The sequence below is a fragment of the Manis pentadactyla genome, chromosome 6, assembly GCF_030020395.1.
Source record: "Manis pentadactyla isolate mManPen7 chromosome 6, mManPen7.hap1, whole genome shotgun sequence".
NCBI lineage: Eukaryota > Metazoa > Chordata > Mammalia > Pholidota > Manidae > Manis > Manis pentadactyla.
The window spans coordinates 54,242,344-54,266,601 of NC_080024.1; the positions used below are offsets into that span (position 1 = coordinate 54,242,344).

At 35.0% G+C, this 24,258-nt stretch overlaps 1 protein-coding gene across 7 annotated transcripts in view; it reads left to right on the forward strand.

The window, feature by feature from the left end:
• PDE1A (phosphodiesterase 1A) overlaps window positions 1-24,258 on the forward strand; it is a 346,655-nt gene that overhangs the window by 284,148 nt on the left and 38,249 nt on the right. For all 7 annotated transcript variants that reach the window (XM_036879374.2, XM_036879377.2, XM_036879378.2 and 4 more), the window contains 7 exons: window positions 1,041-1,107; window positions 4,051-4,167; window positions 4,980-5,120; window positions 13,259-13,359; window positions 20,558-20,683; window positions 22,338-22,439; window positions 22,546-22,666. In XM_036879374.2, coding sequence (XP_036735269.2) covers window positions 1,041-1,107; window positions 4,051-4,167; window positions 4,980-5,120; window positions 13,259-13,359; window positions 20,558-20,683; window positions 22,338-22,439; window positions 22,546-22,666 — 775 coding nt within the window. The remainder of the gene's footprint in view (window positions 1-1,040; window positions 1,108-4,050; window positions 4,168-4,979; window positions 5,121-13,258; window positions 13,360-20,557; window positions 20,684-22,337; window positions 22,440-22,545; window positions 22,667-24,258) is intronic.

Consider the following 24,258-nt stretch of genomic DNA (forward strand, 5'->3'; position numbering starts at 1 on the left):
GTCTAGAAATGCAGCTTACTTGTGGACCAACATTGTAAAAATTAGGGGATATGGTTAATAGTTAAATTCTTTCTTCCAGGACTTTGTGGGCAAACCATCTGTCTTTCAGTCCTGAATAGAAGCATTTGCTATCACTACATATTACAGTATCACACTGATTATACTGTTGCATGAACCAGTGGAGGACTTACTTATATTCGGTTTGTGTCATCTTGGTTACCCACTGAAAGATGGAAAAATCAACAAATTACTGATAAATATTTTTGTTACTGATACTATTAATAAAATGAAAATAACTTTGTTTTCTGTATAATCTTTCTTAAATAATATTGAAAGACAATTTGAACAGCCTTAAGCAATTTTTGTCAATGTGGTCTCCCCAATATTCTTAACTCAAAACAAAAAGCTCTGTAAATTCTGATGATACTACATAATCCCTCCTATAATTTTCATTTTGTAAATATACACACATATATACATATATGTATATATGTGTGTATATTTACTCTGAGGCGATCAAAGTTTTGGTTCTCTTGTGTCCATAGTGTATGTGTGTGGGTGTGTGCAGTGTTCCCGGGCATTATTTATGCATATATTGGAATATATACATATATATATATATATGTATATATTACAATGACATTCAACTTCCAGACTGAAAATTTTGGCACAGAAATGGACACAAAACAAGTATACTCTGCTGTCATCAATATGGTAACATACTACAAAATGTTGCAGATACAAAGAACAGTCTCTTTTAATAAGCTGAGGTTAAGGGAAAGATCTCTTTACATAGAAACAAAAATGATATTCGCTTTGTAAGAAAATTGTGAGTAAAACAAAGTATGATTAACATCTATCACATTGTAGATGCTTAATAAATGTAAAAGGTGACCATAGTTATCATTGTTGCCATAAAGGGAGACTGTAACTAATGATAAAGGGTTTGCAAGTCAAAAGCAATCTTCTCCCTTATATTTAAGAAGTAGCTGAAACCTTTGAATAAATGATGTGTATATAAATTTACTTTTCTTTTTTAGGATGTACAGAAAGTCCTATCACATGGTTGGTTTGGCATATCCAGAAGCTGTCATAATAACATTAAAGGTGAAATAATTTCAATTATTTTAGTTTTTCAAATAGTCATCTTTAAAATCTCTTTAAAATGTCTGGGAGAAAATGAAAATAAGTCTTTGCTCTAGCTCATACATTAGTATGTAAAAAAATGTTAATCATTTACAAAGTGTCATATTTTCCAAATCATGACTCATTGTAGACTTAAATGAGGATTAATGTACTCTAACAAACTGTATCAATGCATATGCATGTGTGTGCACTTACATGTGTGATTTTTTTTATTCTTTATGCTTTATTTAGGTGGCTCTTGAATTTAATTTTGAGGTTCCACCAGAACTTGTCAGAATATACATATTTTGTTATATATATATATATATATATATATATATATATATATATATATATATATATATATATTATGGAATGCATTATAAAAAGTTGCAGTCCAGTATGGTTAAGAGACAGAACTTATATAGAAGAAAATTGTTTAGAATTTTAGGTCTAAGAAAATCCAAAAAAAGTACTATGAAAGGAAGAAAACAGAAGAGAAAATTTACTCTCTTGTCTCTGCTTTTCCTGTGGCTGTCCTAGTCTCAGGCCCAATTGTATTGTTAGAAATTACTGTGTTGGAAATAACAACAGTTGAACTCTGAAGTGGTCAAAGTTTTGGTTCTCTTGTGTCCATAGTGTATGTGTGGGGGTCTGTGCAGGGTTCCTGGGCATTATTTCTACAGAGGCATTTTGTAGGCTTATCATTCAACATTCCTATTTCTATCACTTAATTTGGGTGAGAGAATTCTATTTCGTCACCTGTAACAGTTTCATGGAGGTTTTCCTGTATTAATCAAGAATTTAAAGGATAGTGGCAACAGAATATCCTGGAGGAGATTTATTTCTGATTTATTAAACTCCTTTTCTAGTTTAAATTAATATTGTTCTCTTTTGTTCTTTAATTTCCTTTGAAGCATCCTCTTTGCATTTGTTCTTTCACTGTGACATATTACATTTTCATCTTATTAATTTAAAAAGGTAGTTCATTTTTCTTAGAAGCTTTCTTACATTTCTAAAGTTATAATAAAGAGAAACGTATAACTGAAATGTCACATTATAGGATATTAATTACTCCTTGGCTCTTGAATGATTCTGCTTTCCTCAACTATGGCCAAGAATATTACTTATTTTTATTTTATTTATTAATAACTTTTGCCTAGAAACTAATTAACAAAATACTTTGGTATGAGAGAATATAAACAGTTTTTCTAAAATATAGTGTAGAAAAAGTACATGAATAACAGGTTGAAGGAAGAACTGTCACTAAATAAAGAAGAGTTTTAGCTAAACAATTCTTATTTCCTGAGATAACTCCTTGTCTGTTTTGTTCTCAGTCTGTAAAAGCCAAGCATCTGCAGTAGTTTATAAATGCAAATCATCATTGTTGATAAAAATCCCCAAGAAATGAAGGACTAACCTTTTACTCAGTGGGAAACCCCTAGCAGGAACTGTAAATAGCAGCCTTGTAAGAGTCTGGGCTAATTCTTCTGTGGAATTTGATGAAAGATTTGTTGGCCTTCTTTGAGCTTTACTGATGCTAAAATGCCTTCTAACATAACTTTTACAGATTTTAAAGTTACAAACTTTAAAACAAACGCTTGCAGATCAAATCAGGGCCAAATCCAAGGAACTTAACAAAGGCAAACAGGAAGGCACACAAGCAAACTAAAAATGATTTCACTCGTGTTTCCAAGTGATTAAAAATACCATTTGAAGCTGTTAAGAATATTTTTCAAAAGAAGTATTTTTAAAAGACACTGAATGCTTTTTATTAGATTTTCAGTTTAGTTTCAGCATGATACAGATGGTTGGCCTCCATAAAAATGTGTTAAATGAATGAAGTTCTAAACTGTACCTGCTCAAGTTCAAAATTAATGTATAGCTTTATAAGGTTGTCCACTTACTGTTGAATACTTAACCTGCTGTGTATATGTAAATACTAGACCATCTTTGCTAATAGTTTCTGATATGATTCAAACTGACTCTGCTGTATTTCCTTAAATTTTTTAAATTTCAATGATTTATTGAACATTAGAGCTCAGACTTAACATTAAAACCTCCTTAGTTTATAGGACTGGTATCGTTTTCTGTATGTCCATTTTGTGGACTGTATAAATTTTTGCCCTGGATTTTCTTCAGCAAACTCATGAGGTAGCTGGAGTGGTTTGACATAGCTGCTCACTGCCCTCTCTCCCACTGTCAGGGGGTATTTTTTCCAAGGGCACCTAATTCCCTACCATCCTGACCATGTCCCTAGAGAATTGCCTGAAATGCCAAAATTACTCTCCCCCCAAAAGTCAAAGGACCTGCTTCCTTTTTCGTACCATCAGTCCCTGAAGGAAAGTGTAAGTGAATGAGCCAGGGTTAGCGTGAGTAATAAGGTAGTATGTACACTATCTTTCTAAGGTACATATATATGCATCTTAAAAGAAGACAAAATATCAAAGCTTTAAACCAAATAACTAAGGGTAAAATTTCAAGCAATGTAGAAGGTTGGTGGGTGGGAAAAGGAACTTGCTGCTAACTTACTTCTATCCCTCAGTTGACATCAGCCCCATAAGTTGAAATTCTACCTTAAAATCAGGCCCACTCTGGGAAAGTGTTTTATGGCATATGAATATGGAGGAGATTAAGGATAAGGTCAGTATTATGTTCTGGGGTTTATTATATCAAGTGATTAAGGGGAAGATCTTAGCACTGCATTATGCATATGGCCTCACTTTTGTGGACCAATGGATATTAAATGTCCCTGTCATATCAGAAGCTGGGAAAACTATAGTTTGATATGCTGAATTAAAATCTGACCTGCATTAAAATCTGACCTGCTGGATATACAATGCCTGATCTTTCCAAGAATTTTTCATAGAAAGAAACAGAAATATATGATATTGACATCTAAAGTAATTCCTCTTTTTTCTACAGGATGTTGATAAATGGTCTTTTGATGTCTTTGCCTTAAATGAAGCAAGTGGAGAACATAGTCTGAAGTTTATGATTTATGAACTGTTTACGAGATATGATCTTATCAACCGTTTCAAGGTCAGAAACATGGAACAAAAGTAAAATGCTCTTAGAAATTGTTATCTGAATAAGAATGAAAAATCAGAACATTGAGTCATTAATCAATGCATTTTATAATGTTTCCAGTTGGCAGGTCAAAGAACTAGGGGTATGAGTTCACTACATGATATAACCATTCTCTACAACTCACTGACATAGCTATAAATCCAATTGGATTTCATGAAGCTGTTATAGCCTCAATCCAACAAGGCACAAATTTCCCTCGGAATTAATCACAGAACAGTCATGTTGATATTGGAAGCTGTGTTTTAAGGTATATGATCTGTGTCCCTAAAACACAAAATGGACCTTTACTGGCAGCTTGTCTTAGACTGAAATAAAAGGGCTTCTAATTAATTTCGTTTAGAGCCATCTATGCAACAAATTTGCCCCAGACTTCTAAGCACTCTGCAGCTTGAACCTTTCAGGTCAAATTTTTAACCCCTTTTATCACAGATAGAACAACTAGACTTAACCAATTGTAATTGGGAATTTTGCCCTTTTAAGAACTAGCCTTTTGACTTGACTCTGGACGATATAAACATTTAAAGACACCAGTAAGGGTAAGGCTGTTATTTCATCTATCTTAGTTAAACACTTGGGGGTTACAATCTTTCTCAGGATTGAAAGCTACCAGTTTAAAGATAGTTTTTCAGAACAATCCACATTTAACTTCAAGAAACTACTGTGATACCTGACTCACTATTGTCTACTGTCCCAAACATTGTGCTTGTGTTAATTTAATGCTACTCTTTTGGTCAAAACATAATCATAATTATTACTTTCCACAGATTCCTGTTTCTTGCCTAATTTCCTTTGCAGAAGCTTTAGAAGTTGGTTATAGCAAGTACAAAAATCCTTATCACAATCTGATTCATGCAGCTGATGTCACTCAAACTGTGCATTACATAATGCTTCATACAGGAATCATGGTAAGGAAGTATTTGTAATTAAAGTTTGTTAGTTTGGCACATCAAATTCCACTCCCCTAAGTTCCTATTGTCTCTTTAATCTCCATAGAAGTATTATAAACAATAATCTTTTGGATTTTTTAGGGTTAATGAGTTATTCACAATATACATTTTTTCAAACTGTATTTTAACTCAGTGAAAAGAAAAGATATAAGATACCCAGAGGCAAATACTACAAAATTTTCAAATTTTGGATTATACAATACTTTTGTTTGGAAAATTCATTTTCCCATAGCTAAAAAAAAAAAAAGGTGACCTGGAGAAAAGGGTTTGCATAAAAGTTGGCTCAGTGCTCTTCCCTTGTGTCAATCATGTTCTCCCAAGGTGAACTCAGCAGGTTTTTCTCTTTTGCTTCATTGCTAATCACAATTAAATCCTTATAGGTATTTTAGAAATTATTCAGGTGAGTTTTCCAAATTCTCCTCTTCTTTGCATCTGAGTCAATCAATTGATAAGTAAATAAGTGATTTAGCAATATAAATCCTGGGGCAACAATGAAGAGATGATAGGAACTTTGAGAATGCCTGGAGTTTCTGTGATGTCTCCGAGTTTAGGATGACTCCCGGAAGGTGAAAGGGGAAGACCAGCTCTTCCCTTTTGAAAGTCCAAACTGAGATGGATTCAAAAACATATAGGCCATGTGAGATCCCCGAATCATAGTGCCTTCTTGATTCCTCATGTGTCAGCCTAAGCTGAAGCAGTGCCATAAAGTGCATGTGTGTAGAAGTTTCCATCAAACCCCATACTAAGTATTGCTTACCTGCTTAGATTTCAGAAGCCATACCCTTTCTATTGCTAAGGGTCATCAGCATTCAGATATTTGTAACTGGTACTCTTTGGGGCCCAGATATCCTCAAGACCTCATCTTTCTGCACTAGAGTCTGTGTTCCTAACTTGCCTCCCAGCAAAACCCCTAGGGCCACAGTATGTTGTCCTGAAGACCTTGAAAACTTTTCACAGGTACATGATTTTCCAATTATATACAGAAAATTTTCATCATTATTTCATTTTTCACTATAGTGTTTTTTCTGAAACACATTACCCATTTGCTATGATTAATCCAGTAGTGTCTCATCTGATGAAATTTTCTATTCTCCTCTATCTTGCTTTGCCTCCAAAATGTCACAGATCTATCAATGCTCTGGGTTCAAATTCCACTCCTGCCCCTGGCCCACATTCCAATTATCTGTTGCTCTGAAGCAAACTACTCTAAATCTTAGTGGCTTAAAACAATAATTTATTAATATCTCTCAAGGTTCTGTGGTTAGAAGGTTCCCAGCTAGAAGGGTTTCACTTAAGGTCTCTCATGTGATTGTGAACACCTAGGAATATGCCTGGAGACATCTGAGGACATCACTGGGTGAGCCATCCCTGATAGTTCACTCACATGGCTAGCAGTTGATAATGGCGACTGGCTGGGAGCTCAGCTGGGTTTTTAGTACAGGATTCTTGGAATCTCACCACCAATTCAATAGAAATATGCATTCTATGAAAAGTTTATTAAGTATTATAACCTGCTTTGGAGTTAAGCCCTTTGAGGGGAGGCAGAAATCTCAAAAACCTGCATGAGTGCAATGGCATGATCCTCTTATGATTGTCTAGATGGTTCCACTATATGTGTTATTAATTTCATACTTTTCCCCATATTAGGTGTATATGCGGGGATTACTGATTTAAGGTGTAAATGTACCCATTGGGTAGACCAGATGCAGTCATGGCTGGATGTGGTCCTTGGTTGAAGTTTACTCACCATTCATTTCAGGAGTCAGATTTGTCATTTAGAGGGAGGAAGAGGTTACCAATAATAAGTAAAAACATAAAGATTCAAAGATATAGCTTTAAACTATTGTAAGCTTTTTAAAAGTAGTATATGTAACCTTTTTATAACCTGGTTCTAGCATGTGTGCACATGCGCACACACACACACTCACACATTCATATAAAGCTCTTGTGGTCTAATAAGGCTTCACTGTCACAGCTGTTTCTGGAACTCTTTGCTTTTACTTGGTTTGATATGCATGGCAGTTAACGTGAAAAGCAAAGTACCTCCTGACAGCTGTAAATGCTGTTATACTTGAGTTGCTTTTAACAGTTTCCTGGTTAAAGAGTCTTCGTTTTCCTTTCTGAAGCCTTCATCTTGGTCTAAGATGGTTTCCATTTAAACTGTTTGACATTTCCTCTCTCCTGGATTCTGTGGCTTTGAAAAAGTTAACTGAAAAATGAAATATTTAAATGTTACTCTGAAATGAAAACTGAACTGATTAGATTTCCTCAGAACAAGAAGGAATGGAAAACGAATGCCTACTTCAGTATAATTAATATCTGCTTTAATTATAAAGTGCAATGAAAAGATATGTGCCATTTTGAGCTAGGAGGTAACCAAGATTTCATCACTTTAAAATATGTTTCAGCTTAAGTACATTTTTTTTTGCCACCTATGTAAAGGGAGCCAAATAAAAATGTCCTGTTTCAGCTTTAGAACCTCTGCTCTGATGGTGACATTGAAGAGATAAGGGATGCTAAATTATTGGTAAATAGAGAAACTCCAATCTACAATGTGACTTTACCTTCAGACTTGCAAGGAACTTCCAGGTTATGAAAAGCCATTCCAACTTCTCTGGAAGACTGGGAAAATCTCGCCCACTCTGGCATGACTTCTAGAAAGTTAAAGTTAGTGAAGATCACACAGTCACTTTCTGGGAGGATCATGACTTACCAATCATAAACATAACTTCACTCTCCTTTAACAGATTTGGTTTGGAAACCTGTTTCTTTTTATCCAATTTTTAGCAGAACTGTGTCAGTGGGCTCTTTACTCATCCATTAGTTGGCCATTACAAAAATAGTCTGGTGGAAGATGATGTTGTCTGAGATCAGGAAAATACATTTTAAGTAAGGGAGTAATGAGAAATTTTACCATAGATGGTAAGAGGAAGGGCAAAATGAATTATGAATTTAGTGACTATTTTGTCAAAATTAATTTACACTGCCAGCTTGATGGTTTTGGGGAATTTATTTTAGCAAGCTTTCCTTTAGATGAAAAAAGTGATAGGTGAGCATTAATTTTCATATATACAAATGTATTGGTTCTTTAAAACAAACAAAAAAAAGCATTATAGAAATATTCATTTAGCTGAAAACCCTTGGATTTGATAAGAAGACTGGGTCACTTACTTTTATGCATTAGTTGATGCCCTGCTGTTTCAGGATGGTCCTGTCACTGTGACATTTATCAAGCACCAATAGCAGCACCTAGCTATCAGGTGACTAACACAGCCTGTCACCTGCAAAATGTTCTGAGGACCAGTGCCTGAAAGGGATTGTAATGAAGCCACTGTCCTTGAGTTTATTAACATCCTATGAGATACCACAGGCCTAGGAATAGACAGGACAAAGAATGGAGATGCTAGGAAACCCTATGTCTCCCTCTTTCTCCTTTTGTCCCAAAGTACTTGTAGCCCTGTGCCACTGCAACAGTGGTATGTGGTAGCTCCATCCATTTGCTAAAGAGCAGATAGTTCACCAAGTGCTGCCAAGCCACCGCCCAGTATCTCCTTGACTTGGAAATCATCCTAGAGCCTTGGCAAGGGAACACTTGCATTTGAGGGCTTCCGGCACAATGTTTTCTCTAATACTAACAGCAGAAGAAAGAGATAACTTGAAATCTGTTTCCTTTGGAAATTGTAGTCCACTAAGCCTGGAAATACTCTGGAATGACTCACTTTTTCTCCAATCAATATCCAGAAAATTTGCCACCATGTCTCTATTTTATAAACTATGTGGAAATTCTCTTCTTACAAAATTGCTTCCCAGACAACACAGTTTAGAATGGAAAGAGTGTGGGCTCTCAAGGCAGTTAGACACAGGTTTGAAACCTGCTCTACCACTTCCTCACTTGTTCACCCTCTACGTTGGTTCCCTGTCGCTAATATGTGCTTAATACTGACCGCCTTGTAGGATGACACAGAGAGTTAATGATATCATATATATGAAGTACCTAATCTAGTTCCTGAAACATAATAGCTATTAACATATACCCTAATATCAATTAAAAATTAATTCATTTATATTAAATATTGTATGAGTTTATTTGCATTAGATATTAATATTATTATAATACATTCACTTTCTATACCAGATAATCTATAGTGGACTACCTCAGCTTATTCAATGGGATAGAGAAAAACAGTGTACAACCCTAAAATTTAGCTTAAAAAGTTGTTAATTATGCCTCTTTAGACACACTAGGAACTAATAGGTCCTGATTTTCTAGTCTGAAATTCTCCTAGCTCTGTACTTTCACTTTCTCTCTCTCACACACACACCAAACAATTCAGATATGAAAATTTATATCATGTCTTAAAGCTCTATTAGCGTCTACCCTCAATATATCTAGTTAAATTATCTAGAAATTCTACTTTTGAAGCCTTAGAAGACTGTGTTCTATGTAGTGCCTGCTTCAAGTAATGAGTTGTATTGTCATCCACAGAAGGAAACATACTGTGATCTGTGACAGGAACAGAAACTTTGGAATGAGACAGATTTCGGGTGGAATTCCTACTCTGCCATTTAGCTTTGTGCCCTTTGGCAGGTGGATTCACTTATTTAGGATTCAGCTATGTTATCCTCCAAATAGGGATAAAATATATTCCTAATAAATGGCAAATACAATGATTGTAAAAATTGAGATAATCTAACTAAAATATCAAATTGATTAAGTTCCTTCTCCTTTCTTCCCATCTTCATAGGATGTGCTATTAATGGCCGTCAACACCTCCCTCTAACATCACTGGAGCACCACCCATTTTAGCTTACATCTACCTGAGCATTTCTCTAGGCAAAATGCAACCTGCACTTTAAATGAAGCACAGTGTCTGCATTGCTCATGACTCATCATTTTAATCCTTTATTTCTGCCCATTAGGAATCAGAAGAACCTATGTCATGTACTGATCACATTCTAGTTTGGAACAGTGATATGATTCAGTCTTATTCTCTCTGGCTTGTCTTCATGAATCATTTACAGAATTCATAAATTTAAGTATCTATTTTATGAGTTAAAATTCTCATTTGACAGCAGCATAAAATGAATCATCAACTAAGGAGCCAAAAATCAGCCCCAAATTTTACTCTAATACAAAATACATCTCTTTTCCCATTAAGTGTGAAAGTTCAGTGTATATCTTCCCATATTATTTTATAATGTAAATGATTATTAAGGCTATAGTGTGGCAATAACTTTGAAGGATTCATGGAGAAAGTACTGTTTATGAGAGGCAGTGATTAATGAGACTAAAACAGGGAACACATATAATCAATTTGACAGCTAGGAAGACAGTAATTTAAAATAGTTAGGAGATAATCTGTAATTAAAATCCATCTCTGCTCCTAATTTAACTTTTTTTACAATTGCAGCTTCATATTCTATATTTTCATAGTGGATATTGAATTTTGGTTTCTGAAAAATCAAAACTATCGAAATGTTAAATATAACCATTAGGAAATACTTAAGAAAATAGGTGATTTCTTTTTTTCTAGAAACAATGTTCTGTAATAAAATAATGGGTTTCTGTGTGTACAAAAACTGGTCTAACATCAGTTGCTGTTCACCTCATGGTATTTAATTCCACAGTCTCAGTGGAGAGATTGGAGGCTCATCCCCTAGTTTAACATATAATACAGGCCACTAATAAGATCATTTTCTTCCTTTTAATAACTCAAAATTAAATGAACTAGAAACACAAAATTGCTATAACTAGCTGCAAAAATAGCTATATCAACTCCTATTGGTTCTAAAAATCATTTCTGCTTCAATCACCAAACTATGAGGCACTTATTCTTGAATTGCCATCACTAAAGATATGTTAACTTAAAATTATTTCCCAGATTCTATGCCTTATACAAAGTATGTAAGGTACTAAGTTCAATAAAGTGCTATTTATTCTGTATCTTACTATATGAAAAGATTTGTGAAAGGCACAGTGCATATAGTAATTGAAGACTTATCTTAAAATTCCACAGGGGAATGATCACTAATTCTATTTTCATGGGAACTGTGGCTGAGAGGGTAAATAACTTCTTTGCCTGAGGATTAACCAAGATTTAAAACCGGATTGTCTAATTACAGTCTCTTCTCATTACTTCTCACTACCTCCTCCTAATGTAAACTGGAGAAAGTCAAGTCAGCAGGCAAATATTAAGTTCCTACTATGTGCCAAATACCATGATAGGTTATATGAAGGGAGCAAAGATTAATAAGACCATGCCTTTGACAGCTATGAAATTCAATGGCTGTCACATCTTTCTTTTTTTGACTTACGGACCTAAAATGGCTCCCTCTTGCCTTTTCTACACAGTGCAAATTCATCAGCTCTAATCAAGGTAGTCTACCAACCCTTACCATACTGTGTGCTGCCTTTTCGATCTCACTTCACTTGACTCTCCAGCACAATTGTACTACTGGCAATTCAATTTCCACATAAGCTTCTGTGGTATTCTACATTTGCTTTTTTTGTTTAGAATCTCTTGCATTTCACTACCAATATTTGTCCACCCATCTTCCAAGATCACTACCACCAAATATGCATTCTATTTGTCCTACAATTGTACCTTTAGTCTGTGATTTTTTTAAATCAAATATGCATGTAGTTCATATTTTTCCATTGCTTTGTGCAATATATTTGTTTCGAAGGTGTGGAATAAGACCACTAAGAGTAAACTCCATATCATACTGGATCCTCCATTCCTACCATCAAGTACCACCTACTTGCAGTGTTAGCCAACAGAACTTTCTGTGATGACAGAAATGCTTTATATCTGCCATCTTCCATATGGTAACCACTTGCAACATGGACTTTGAGCAGTTGAAATGTGGCTACCTTGACTGGGAAAGGGAACTTAATTTTCCTTGATTTTATTTATTTTTAATTCAGTAGTCACATGTGATAACCATATTGCACAAAGCAGGAAAAGTGTTCTGCAAAACGTGAACCATGAGCAAACTATTGAATTACCTGAGTGGATGTAAAAATAGTAGAAAAATCTGGTTAAACCATCCAACTGATAATAGAAAGATCAGTGTATATGAAACAGTCTGAATTTTATGTGAAAGTATTTATTCTTTTATTATTAAGGTTAATTACACAGTCATAGAATATATGTCATGAAGAGCAGATTTGGTAAATTCTTGGAAACTCTTCCAAATCTTTAAATATAAAAGCTAAGTTTACTGTCTCTAATGAGCAAAATCAATATTTTCAACTCTTAGATGGAAATTTTTCTCATAGTAGGGTGTTCTCCAGCAGTTGAGCTTGAGACATTTTAATGGTGTATGAGCTATATGTTAAAAATCACTAAGCAGGAAAAGTGTTCTGCAAAACGTGAACCATGAGCAAACTATTGAATTACCCGAGTGGATGTAAAAATAGTAGAAAAATCTGGTTAAACCATCCAACTGATAATAGAAAGATCAGTGTATATGAAACAGTCTGAATTTTATGTGAAAGTATTTATTCTTTTATTATTAAGGTTAATTACACAGTCATAGAATATATGTCATGAAGAGCAGATTTGGTAAATTCTTGGAAACTCTTCCAAATCTTTAAATATAAAAGCTAAATTTACTGTCTCTAATGAGCAAAATCAATATTTTCAACTCTTAGATGGAAATTTTTCTCATAGTAGGGTGTTCTCCAGCAGTTGAGCTTGAGACATTTTAATGGTGTATGAGCTATATGTTAAAAATCACTAAACTGTAATTGATTTCATGAGAACACAAATGGGTTAGGCTGTAAATTCAAAAATCCAGTCAGGGTTCACCTTTTAAATCATAGAAAATTACTCCTTTTCCTATTCTTAAGGAAAAATTATAATGTCAATATTTTGAACTTATGAGCCATGAACAATCACTCACCTCATGAAGCATCCATTATGCACAATTAGTGGTGGTGAAATAGGTAGAAAAAAGTAATTAAAATCAATAAAAATGATTTTATACTTTTATATGATTATTTATACTGGGTACACTGAAAATCCTCTTCATAGAGAGACAACATGGCCTCTGCATTCTCATTCTGATGGAATCTTTCTTTAACTTACTAGCACTGGCTCACTGAACTGGAAATTTTAGCAATGGTCTTTGCTGCTGCCGTCCATGATTATGAACATACAGGAACCACAAACAACTTTCATATTCAAACAAGGTAGGTTTGATAAAGTATTAACTTCTCTAAGTTAAAGCTTGAGATATATTTTTCAATACATTATTTATTTTTAGGGGGACTTAAAAATAATGATGAAAATATCTACTAAGAAGAATAGGTTTAATGACTTTTAGCAAAATTCCTTAAGCTAAAACACTCAAATCAGTCAACTATTATTTATGAAGTATCTTACATATACATACCTGTGTGAAATAATCTCTTTCTACCCAAAACTACACTCTGAACTATCGTAAAAGCCAGACATTGACACCCTACAACAAATCTTGCAACATATTGTTTAAGGCATATGTTTGGTGTCATTATGTATTTTGAAGTAATGCAATTGTGCTTCTGAGAAAAAATAAAAACAAAACCTAAGAAATCTTATTTCCAGTGTAGCACAAGTGCTAAATTTAAAATAATCGGAAAATGAGATATTTTTAATAATGTTGATAATGGCAGTTATTAGAATCAAAATATCAGAGTAGAATTATACAAGTCTGCTAGTGCTACTATCACAAAATACTACCGTTTGGGTGGTTTAAATGACAGAGATTCTCTCATAGTTCTGGAGACTAGAAGTCCAAGACCGAAGTGTCAGTAGGTTTGGGTTCTGCTGAAGCCTCTCTCCTTGGCTTGCAGATGGCTGCCCTCTATGTCATCACCTGGCCCTTTTCTCTGTGTGTGACCCCTGGTGTCTGCAGTAATGTTGCATTAGGTACCCACCCTTAGGACCTCATTGAGCCTTAATTGCTTCTTTAAGGCCTTATCTTCAAATCCTGTACATTATAAGGTTCTAAGGGTGAGAACTTAGACATATGAATTTGGGGGGACACAATTCAGTCCATAATAGAAAGGTGCTCTAAGCATTTTTTTTCAGTTGCACAGAGATCTCAATCCCTGGAAGACAGAATTTGGTCTAGGACCCATCATGATCCAACTCCCTTTATATACTTAGGATCCTGAAATTTCTGTAAGTCTTTCACTCATCAGAGATGCTTAAGATGAGAATTAAGTTGAGAGACTGATGTCTCTCTGAAACTACTATGCAACTCTCTACTCTTTTTGAAGGAAAACTAAACTGAGTTGTTACTTATTAGTTCATTTGTTGTAATTAATGGACTTTATTTCTTGGAGCAGTTTTAGGTTTACAAAAAAATGGAACAGAAAATACAGAGTTCCCATATACTCCTTCCCCCACACACTCAGTTTCCCCTCTTGTTAACATCTTGCATCGGTGTGGTACATTTATCAAAACTGAACCAATACTGATACATTTACTTAAGTCCACATATACACTAAGGTTTACTCTGTGTTGTACATTCTGTGGGTTTGAAAAATGTATAGTGACATATACCCACTATTATAATATCATACAGAATATTTTCACTGCCCTAGAAATCCTTTGTGTTCTCCCTGTTCATCCTTCCCACCCCCTTAACCCCTAACAGTCAATGATGGTTTTGTTGTCTCCATAGTTTTGCCTTTTCCAGAGTGTGATATAGTTGAAATCATATTCAATAAGAGGCCTTTTCAGACTGGCTTCTTTCACTTAGCAATATGCATTTAAGCTCCCTCTATGTCTTTTCATGGCTTGATAGGTCATTTGTCTTCACTGGCAAATAATATTTAATTGTGTGGATGTACCTTTGCTTCCTCGTTCACCTATTGAAGGGTATCTTGATTACTTCTAAATTTTGGCACTGAATAAAGCTGCTATAATACCAACATTTCTGACAACTGATTCTCTATCTACAGGAAATTATTTTTTCATTGTGGGGAGCATAGAAACATTTTATTAAACTATTAGATTCCAATTATTTTTGGAGCCTTGAGTGAGTAAAGTGACTGAGACCTACATTATGGGTCATCTGGCCAAAGCCTCACAATCTAAGAGAAAAAAAAAAGATTTCAAGAGATGAAAAGACCTATCTATCTGCACATAGTCAGCTGATGGTAGTGGTAAGACTGAGAATCTGAGAAGAGGGACACTCTCAATCCAGTCTATTTATATAACCGTGCTCTCATGGCCAGAGACAGGTGCATGATAGTTCCAATCTTTTATTTCCTGAAATGGGATAGGCTTAGAAGTCATGGCTCCTTGAGGGAGAGAGAGGAATTGTCAAAAGTCAAATAAGGAAATATTGGGGAAGACATTCTTTCTATCCCCAAAGTCTCTCAGATTGGCAGAACATGAAAGGACAAGGCAGACCTCGAAGTCTGATTTAGTGGCAAGGAATGTTTTAACCTACATATTTGCAGAGTATAGGGAGTTGTTTTTATTTGTGTTAAACCTCAAAGGAAGGACAGACTGTGCAGATCATTTTTGCTTGTCAAAGGCTCATCTACACCCACCAAATCTGTAATGAGTGGAAATTTAACTAAAGATATCTCATTTCTGAGCTGGGCCCTGTAGGGGACAATAGTTTTGGGGACTGCAGAAGTGATCTGTTACCAGTGACTACTTCCTGCTTTTCCTACTTTGAAAAGTGAAGGCAATGAATGGACTGGCGCCTCCAGCAGCAGTGTTAGAGCGTCACTCGCGGCTTTCTCCTTCGACCATTCACGTACAAGCGGATGAAGAATCCTAATGTGATCATACTTTGGCCTGCAGAGAAGAAGAAGATGGAAAAAAAAGGAAGAGGAGGAAGAAGAGAATGAGGGGAGGAAAAGTGTAGTGTAGGAGGAGGAGGAAGAAGAATCATTTTTTAAAATTTTATTTAGAAATTCTGTTTATAAAAGGGGGAAAAGGCCTAGTATTCTACTTATTTCCTTATATATTATCTACCAACATCAATTATGTAACAGATTAATTCTTCAACTTAGAAATTATATGAACAAAAATGTTGTAATAAACCACAAATGCAACAATATAATGTACTTTTTAAAATTCTATTGCTTCCGTATTTTGTCCAAGGAGAAATAAGGTCTTATATCACTGATATCAATAATTTGATTGTATTTTATATTATTCATGGTTGCTTGAATTTAAAATTCTTTTTAATATGGAAACCTATTTACTGGATAATGCAAAATGAATGAAAAATAATTTAGAACATAATGCAAGGCTAGATTTGAGTTCAATGTGGACATTATAATTCATGAAGTCCTTGAAAGTGTAAATAATGGAAATAATTTCTTCTTTGTGAAAAGAAAATGCAAGCTACATGTTATCATGGATACTGAATGTTGCTTAGAGTCGTGTTCTATTCTTAGCAGTCAAAGATCATCTCAAAAAATAAGACCAGGCTATATTCTCAGTATCTGGTTGGATTAATGAGACAAAACCATACATACTTTGTTACCATTAAATCTGGTTCAAAAATGCATCTTTACTTGTTGCTGAGTGGAGCAGACAGTGATACTTGGAGCCAAATTATGTGCTAATACTGGGCAAAGCTGTTATGGCAAGATTTGAGGCCATATGATAAAATAATACGTGATTTGCAAATCACAGTTTTTCCCATGATCTGAGTGAACTTTGGGAGATACTTGAGCAAGATGTATTTTATTCTCTAAAGCAAGGATTGCATATGTGCTTTCTAGTTAAATTTTCTGTGTATTGAGCTATGATTATTGGCTGAGGAATTTTCAGGCCATTGTTGAGTATATCAAAAGAAAATCTATTTGGAGATATGTGCTATTAGCTAACTACATTTGTTTTCCAGTTTTATGATACTGGTAGAAACAAAAGAGGAAGTAATTATTCTGCTGCCTGATTGGCCATTTACCATAATAACAACAATAAAGTTTGATTTAGCTGGCAGATTATTAGGTACAGATTTCATATAGGTTGCTTGCAAGAGAAGCCAGGTTTCTTTACTTTTTTCTTTTGTTTGTTGTTGCTTTACTCTTTGGTAAATAAAAAGTGGTAAGTTCAGTGCTAGGTTATAACCTGGACTCCACCCACTGAAAAGTCTACAACTGTAAGTCTTAGTAAACAGTTTTCATGCTGATAGAGTATATCTTTACCAGGAGGAAGGAAAAGTGATAGGAGCCTGAGTATTGGGGGAAATAGAAGAAAAGTTGTACAGGTTTCAGCTTGATTTTTCCTTTTGCTATTTTTGCTGCCTACCTCCAACTTGCCAACTTACATGGATGGGTTCACCATTTTGATACATTGAACACAGTGGCTGTGCTTCCATTCCATGCTTGCAAAATGAGCTGGCAAGTTTAAAGGATAGAGGAAGAAGAATCAAGGGCTACATTATACAAATCGGGGAACACTTGAGGTATTGCAAACTTCATGCTCGAATATCAAGTTCAACAACGCAACCTGGAATATTTATTTGATGATCAAATGATATGAAAATAAAGACAAGGGAAAAATAAAAACCTTCCCTTGATGAATTCATCATTTAAAAATATAATGTCCACTTTAAATTTTGTTAAAAATATTTTCCCAGTTTAATAATAGACTAATAATACTCAAATTGAATTACAATATTATAAAGGAGAAAAAAACTATTAAAAAGGAGGAAATAAACCAAATGATTTTCATCATCCCCTCTGCCCTCTACCCAAAGTAATTTTAGTCCAAGGAAATAGGGGTGGTATTCAACTCTTTGGGATGGGTACAGAGGGATTGATTCATTCACTAATTGAGTGAGGATATTAGATAATTTTTTTAAATCATTGGTGTATCTAGATTGGTCACAGGTATCTGGATTACAAAGTGAAAGAAAAGACATAATTACATTTAAACTATGTTAATTAAAGGGAAACTAAGTACCACAACCAAGTGAGGTTTATCCCCACATTCAACATTCAAAAATCAATTGAGGTAATCCATCATACCAACAGGCTAAGAAAAAAAACACACATGCTTATGTAAAGATGCAGGATGACATCTGACAAAATCCAACACTCATTCATGATAAAAATATTCAGTAAATTAGGAATAGAGAAGAACGTCCTCAACTGGAAAAAGAAAACATCACACTTAACAGTGAGAAACTTGGAATTTTCCACTAAGATCAGGAATAAGGCAAAGATGTCCCCGTCACTACTGCTTTCTTAACATCACAGTGCAAGTTCTAACTAATGCAATGAGACTCTTGAGAAGGAAACAAATGGTATAGAGACATGGAAGAAAGACATAAAACTGCCTGTCTGCAGATGATATGATAGTCTATGTAGAAAATCAGAAAGGACTGACCAAAAACTTCTAGAACTAATAAGCAATCATAGAAAATTTGCAGTATATGAGGTTAATACACAAATCAGTCACTTTCTTATATATCAGCAATGAACAAGTTGAATTCGAAATTAAAATCACAGTATCATTAACATTAAGAACAAAAATGAAATAAGTATAAATCTAAAAAAATATATGTAAATTATATGAGGAAAACTACAAAACTCTGATGAGGGAATTCAAAGAACTAAATAGATATTCAATGTCCATGGATAGGAATATTCAATATTGTCAAGATGTCCATTTTTCTCAATGTAAACCCAGAAAGCCCAGAAGAGCCAACACATTATTAAAAGAGAAAAACAAAGTTGGAGAATTGACAGGACTTATTATAAAGCTAGTAATCAAGACAGTGTGGTACTGGCAACGGAATAGATAAGTGGAGAAGAAGAGAGAGCCCCAAAATAGATTCACATAAATATAATCAACTAATCTTTGATAAAGGAAGAGGCAATGTAATGGAGCAAAGATAGTCTCTTTAACAAGTGGTGCTGGAACTAGTGGACATCACATGCAAGAAAGTGAATCTAGACAAACACTCTATATTCTTCACAAAAACTAAGTTAAAATGGATGATAGACCTAAATGTAAAATGCAAAACTATAAAACTCCTAGAAGATAATATAGGAGAAAACCTAGATGATCTTAGGTGGGGCAGTGATTTGAGATACAATATTAAAGGTACAATTCATGAAAGAAATAACCTGGACTTCATTAAAATTAAAAACTTATGCTCTGTGAAAGAGAATATCAAAAGAATTAGAAGACCAGCCACACAGTAGGAGAAGATATTTGCGAAAGATACATCTGATAAAGGACTGTTGTGTAAAATATACAAAGATCTCTTAAACTCAACAATAAGAAAACAAGCAACCTGATTTAAAAATGTGCCTTAACAACACTTCACCAAGATATAAGAGGAAATTATCATATGAAAAGATGCTCCACTTACACTGCATCAGGGAAATGCAAATTAAAACAACAAGATATCACTATATATCTATTACAGTGGCCCAAATCTGAAATACTGGCAATACCAAGTGCTGATGAGGATGTGGAGCAATAGAAACTGTCATGCATCATGGCTAGAAATGTAAAATAGTACAGCCACTTTAAAAAATAGTTTGGTGGTTTCTTAAAAAACTAAATACACTCTTACCATATGTTTCAGCAATCATACTCCTTGATATCTACCCAAAGAAGTAGAACACATATTCACACAAAAACCTGCACATGATGTTTATAGCAGGTTTATTGATAATGGCCCAAATTTGGAAGCGACCAAGAAGTCCTTCAGTAGGTAAATGGTTAAATAAACTTTGATACATCCAGAGAATGAAATATTCTTCAGTGCTCCAAAGCATTGAGCTATCAAGCCATGAAAAGACATGGAGGCAACATAACATGCATATTACTTAGTGCAAGAAGCCAGTCTGAAAAGGCTTCATTCTGGAAAAGGCATAACTATGGAGGAAACAAAAGGACCAATGGCTGCTGGGGGCTAAGGGAGTGGGAGGGATGAATAGACAGAATACACAGGATTTCTAGGACAGTGAAAATGCTCTGTATGATACTATAATGGTGGATGCATGTTATACACTTGTCCAAACCCACAGAATATACAACACTAAGAGTAAACCCCAATGTGAACTATGAACTTTGAGTGGTAATGATGTAAAAAGGTAGGTTCATCAATTGTAATAAATATACCACTCTGGTGGGGAATTTTGATAGATGGGGGAGGTTATGCATGTGTGGGGCTGGGGAGTATATGGCAAGTCCTACCTTCTGCTCAATTTTGCTGTGACCATAAAACTACTTAAAAAAAATAGTATACTTTTTAAAATTATCACAGAAAAAGGAAACTAAGTCCTTTCATTAGTTTAAGTGTACAATTATAGAATTTTTATTGATGAGGTGTCTTGTGACTTGAGGATTTTTTATTAGGCACTCATGAAGTCTAAAGAAATCTTGTACTGGTATTTTGTTTTTAATTCTTAGGTCAGATGTTGCCATTTTGTATAATGATCGCTCTGTCCTTGAGAATCACCATGTCAGTGCAGCTTATCGACTTATGCAAGAAGAAGAAATGAATGTCTTGATAAATTTATCCAAAGATGACTGGAGGTGAGTTTCAGAGGAAACCTAATGGAAATTTAATTTCAGGGAAAAGTTAAGTTATGTGATTTATAAGTGAAGGAAACAGATGAAAGTCAATGCCTATCTCATACTACAAACTCAGAATTCTCGTTGACTGGATGACTCGGAGGGATTAGTACCTAGAAGACTTTGTTTAATAGCCAGGCTCTGTTAGTTGGAGGTGAACTATTTTTGAGGCCTGTTGAACATCAATATGCGTAAGAGCCTATCCGTAAGACAGCACCCCACACAAGTACTTGAAGATAGCTAATTACAGGCTCTCTGGAATGGAACTGCTCAGTTGTACAGGTGTGTGGTCCTACATAAATTCAAAATTCATGTCGTACTGATTCCTGATATATTACTTTCCTACATGTGGAGCTCAGCATTTTAAAAAAGGAAAGAATTAACTATTTGGAGCAAAAAGCTTTACAAAAATACTAAGATGACCCAGGTGCAGAGGGAAATTGTACACATTTCTCCAAGGCATCTATTGGTCTACTTTAAAAAAGCCTTTATATCTTTAACAAAGATCTTGTTCAGTCATTTAGTGGAAAGGTTTTCATTCAAATACAAATATAAAAGGTTTTTTTTTCCATTTAAATCAAGTAAAAAGAAAATGTCCAAAGGAAAAAAGTGACATGGTTAAATAAATAAATAGGTAATTCAGGGTTTAAAATAAGCTCTAACTCCCCATGATTATTTTGAAATATTTGAGCTCTCCAGTAGGTAGGGGGAAGGAGGCACTTTATTTTGAGAACCCAGTTCCGGCCTTTCATTTTATTCTGCAGTAAACAATATCCCAGTTGGGTTTCCAGCCTAGGAAGGCCAAGATCTAATTGTACAAGTATTTTAAACCTACCACCGCCAGGCTATATGGAGAGGGCAAAAGTAGAAGTAGAGAGACAACTCTGTAGGTATTTCCTAAGGTCCAAGAGATTTTTTATTTTTATCTAGAGTACTAATATATTTCCTCAGATTCAACCGTGCTTCCAAAAAGCTACAAGAGATCTATTTGCTAGCATAAACTTGATAACATTTTAGCACAAATTAAAACATGGATGAGTTGAGATTCTCTGCTTAAGCTTTTAGTCCAAGTGTCAACTTTGGGAGCAGCTGAATCTTATCCCTGCTATACTAGCAACCTGTGTGACTGGCAAACAACTCACTCTCCTCCAGTGGGAAATAATAATACCACTTCATATAAAACTACCTAGAACACTGCCTGGACTGAGTAAATACTGAATAAATAGTGGTGGTTTTATTAAAACAAATACTCCACTTGGAATCATTTTTCTTTAAAGTTGCTTAAGATCCTTTGAGATAGAAAAACAGTATTTAGGAATTATGAATGAGGGAGTGGTGTGTGTGTGTGTGTGGAGGGAACACATCAGTTCTTTAGGGGGAGAAGTTGAAGAGCATCACTCACCCATCACTCTCCTAGCAACTTCCTAAAGCTGCAAGAGTTAAAGGGTGAAATAATGTCAGACTCTTATGAGCTCCTTTATATTTAAAAAGGTAGCATCTTTTGTGTTCATATCTCTTAAGAAAAGTGAAATGTAATTAGTAGTATCTAAGGAAATGTTCTGCTTGAGCACAATAAAGGGCCAAATGAACCTTTCTCCTTTTGATGACTTCACAGGGATCTTCGGAATCTAGTGATTGAAATGGTTTTGTCTACAGACATGTCGGGTCACTTCCAGCAAATTAAAAATATAAGAAATAGTTTGCAGCAGCCTGAAGGGTAATTTATTTTCTTTTGTCATTCTAAAGTTCCATGAGCATGGACTCAGAAAAGACCCTAATTGGTTACTTTGTGCTGATAATTGAGCATGTCCTTGATTTGACAGGGTTGACAAAGCCAAAACCATGTCCTTGATTCTCCATGCCGCAGACATCAGCCACCCAGCCAAACCCTGGAGGCTGCACCACCGGTGGACCGTGGCCCTGATGGAGGAGTTCTTCCTACAGGTGCTCCTTTCACACTCTGTGCAAATATTTTTGAGAACAGTGACTGTGCATTTTGACATACACCTCTTCTGTACAGAATCCAGGGCTTGTGACTTACTGTTATCAACCAGCCACAACACATTCTTGGGACTTTAGGCAAAAATTATCAATCTTTCAGATCAATGTATTAAATCAACCTATGTAGTATAATACATATTCATAAGATAGTCAAATTTTGACTCTCAGATGCCACTCTCAAGAAAGAAATAAAATTAGTTATTATCTGCTATTAGAGGTAAAGTGCTAGGATAGAGAAAGTAAACAATTCCATCATAAAAGTGGGAAGGGGAAGATATGTAACACTTCTGCCTATATCTTGTTGGTTAGAATTTAGTCATATATGCATAGTTGCAGGGGAGGCTGAGAAGTACAGTTTTTAAATGGGTGAACATGTGCCTAATGAAAATTACTGTTATGTGAAAAAAAAGCATGAATATGGGGAATAGCCAGTGGTCTCTACCTCAAGTAAACATGTTTTTCCTCTACCCTTTTTTTCTGTTTCTACTCCCACCTGGGGTACTACAATACAATCGTGATGCCAGAGTTAGCCTTAGATCCCATAAGTTAAGGGTTCAGTCTTCCACAAGACTGGCTCCACTTCAGATGCCAGCCCCAACTGGGACCCCAGTACTTCTGACCACTGGACAAATTCAAGGGTTCCCATGACCCTTCTTGGGATTGAAAATTGCTAGAATGATTCAAAGAACTCAAGAAAGTGCTAAACATATATTACAGTTTTCTTAAGAATATAACTGAGGAACTGCCTAATGAAGATGTGCATAGAGCAAGGTCTGAAAGGGTCCCAGACACGGAGCTTCCAAGCTCTGTCCTCACAGAGTTAGGGTGTATTACCTTCCTGACACGTATCAGGGTGGTCGCCAACCAGGAAGCGTCACTGAGCTTTAGTGTCCAGAGTTTATATAGCAGTTTTAGTGCATAGGCTTGGCTAATTAAATCATTGGCCATGTGATTGGACTCAACCTGTGGCTCCTCTCCCCTCTAAGAGGTCAGGCTGGCCCAAAGTTCTAATCTTCTAATCATGTGGTTGATCTTTCTAGTGTCCAGCCCTGATCCTGAAGGTATCTAGGGGTCTACCAAGTGAGTCACACACAATAGTTAGCATAACAAAGTCTTCTCTCATTTAGTTCTGTATTTTCAGACTATTTGGTATGTTAGTATTCTTTATTTTTAATGTTTCCTCACTGATTTTATGCTTATTCTGAAGACATAAAGACTAAATATATTACTATATTTAGATAACTCTGGTTTCTGTCTCCCATTGTCAATGGATATGATATATGGTTTCACTTTGAAATAGCATTGCATAGTCCTAGAGAAAGTTACTGAATAACATCTTCTAATTCCAAGTATTTTCATACTAAAATTAGTTTCAAAAAAATTTTAATGCATTTTGTGCTTACAAAAAAAAAAAGCTAAATGTTAAAATCTGTCCAGTTCTATAGGCCAATTGCATTATGGGCAATCAAAAGTTATGATTTCATATACTCATCCCATTGCTAATCAGAAAATGGTAAATCTAAAGAGACCTTAGT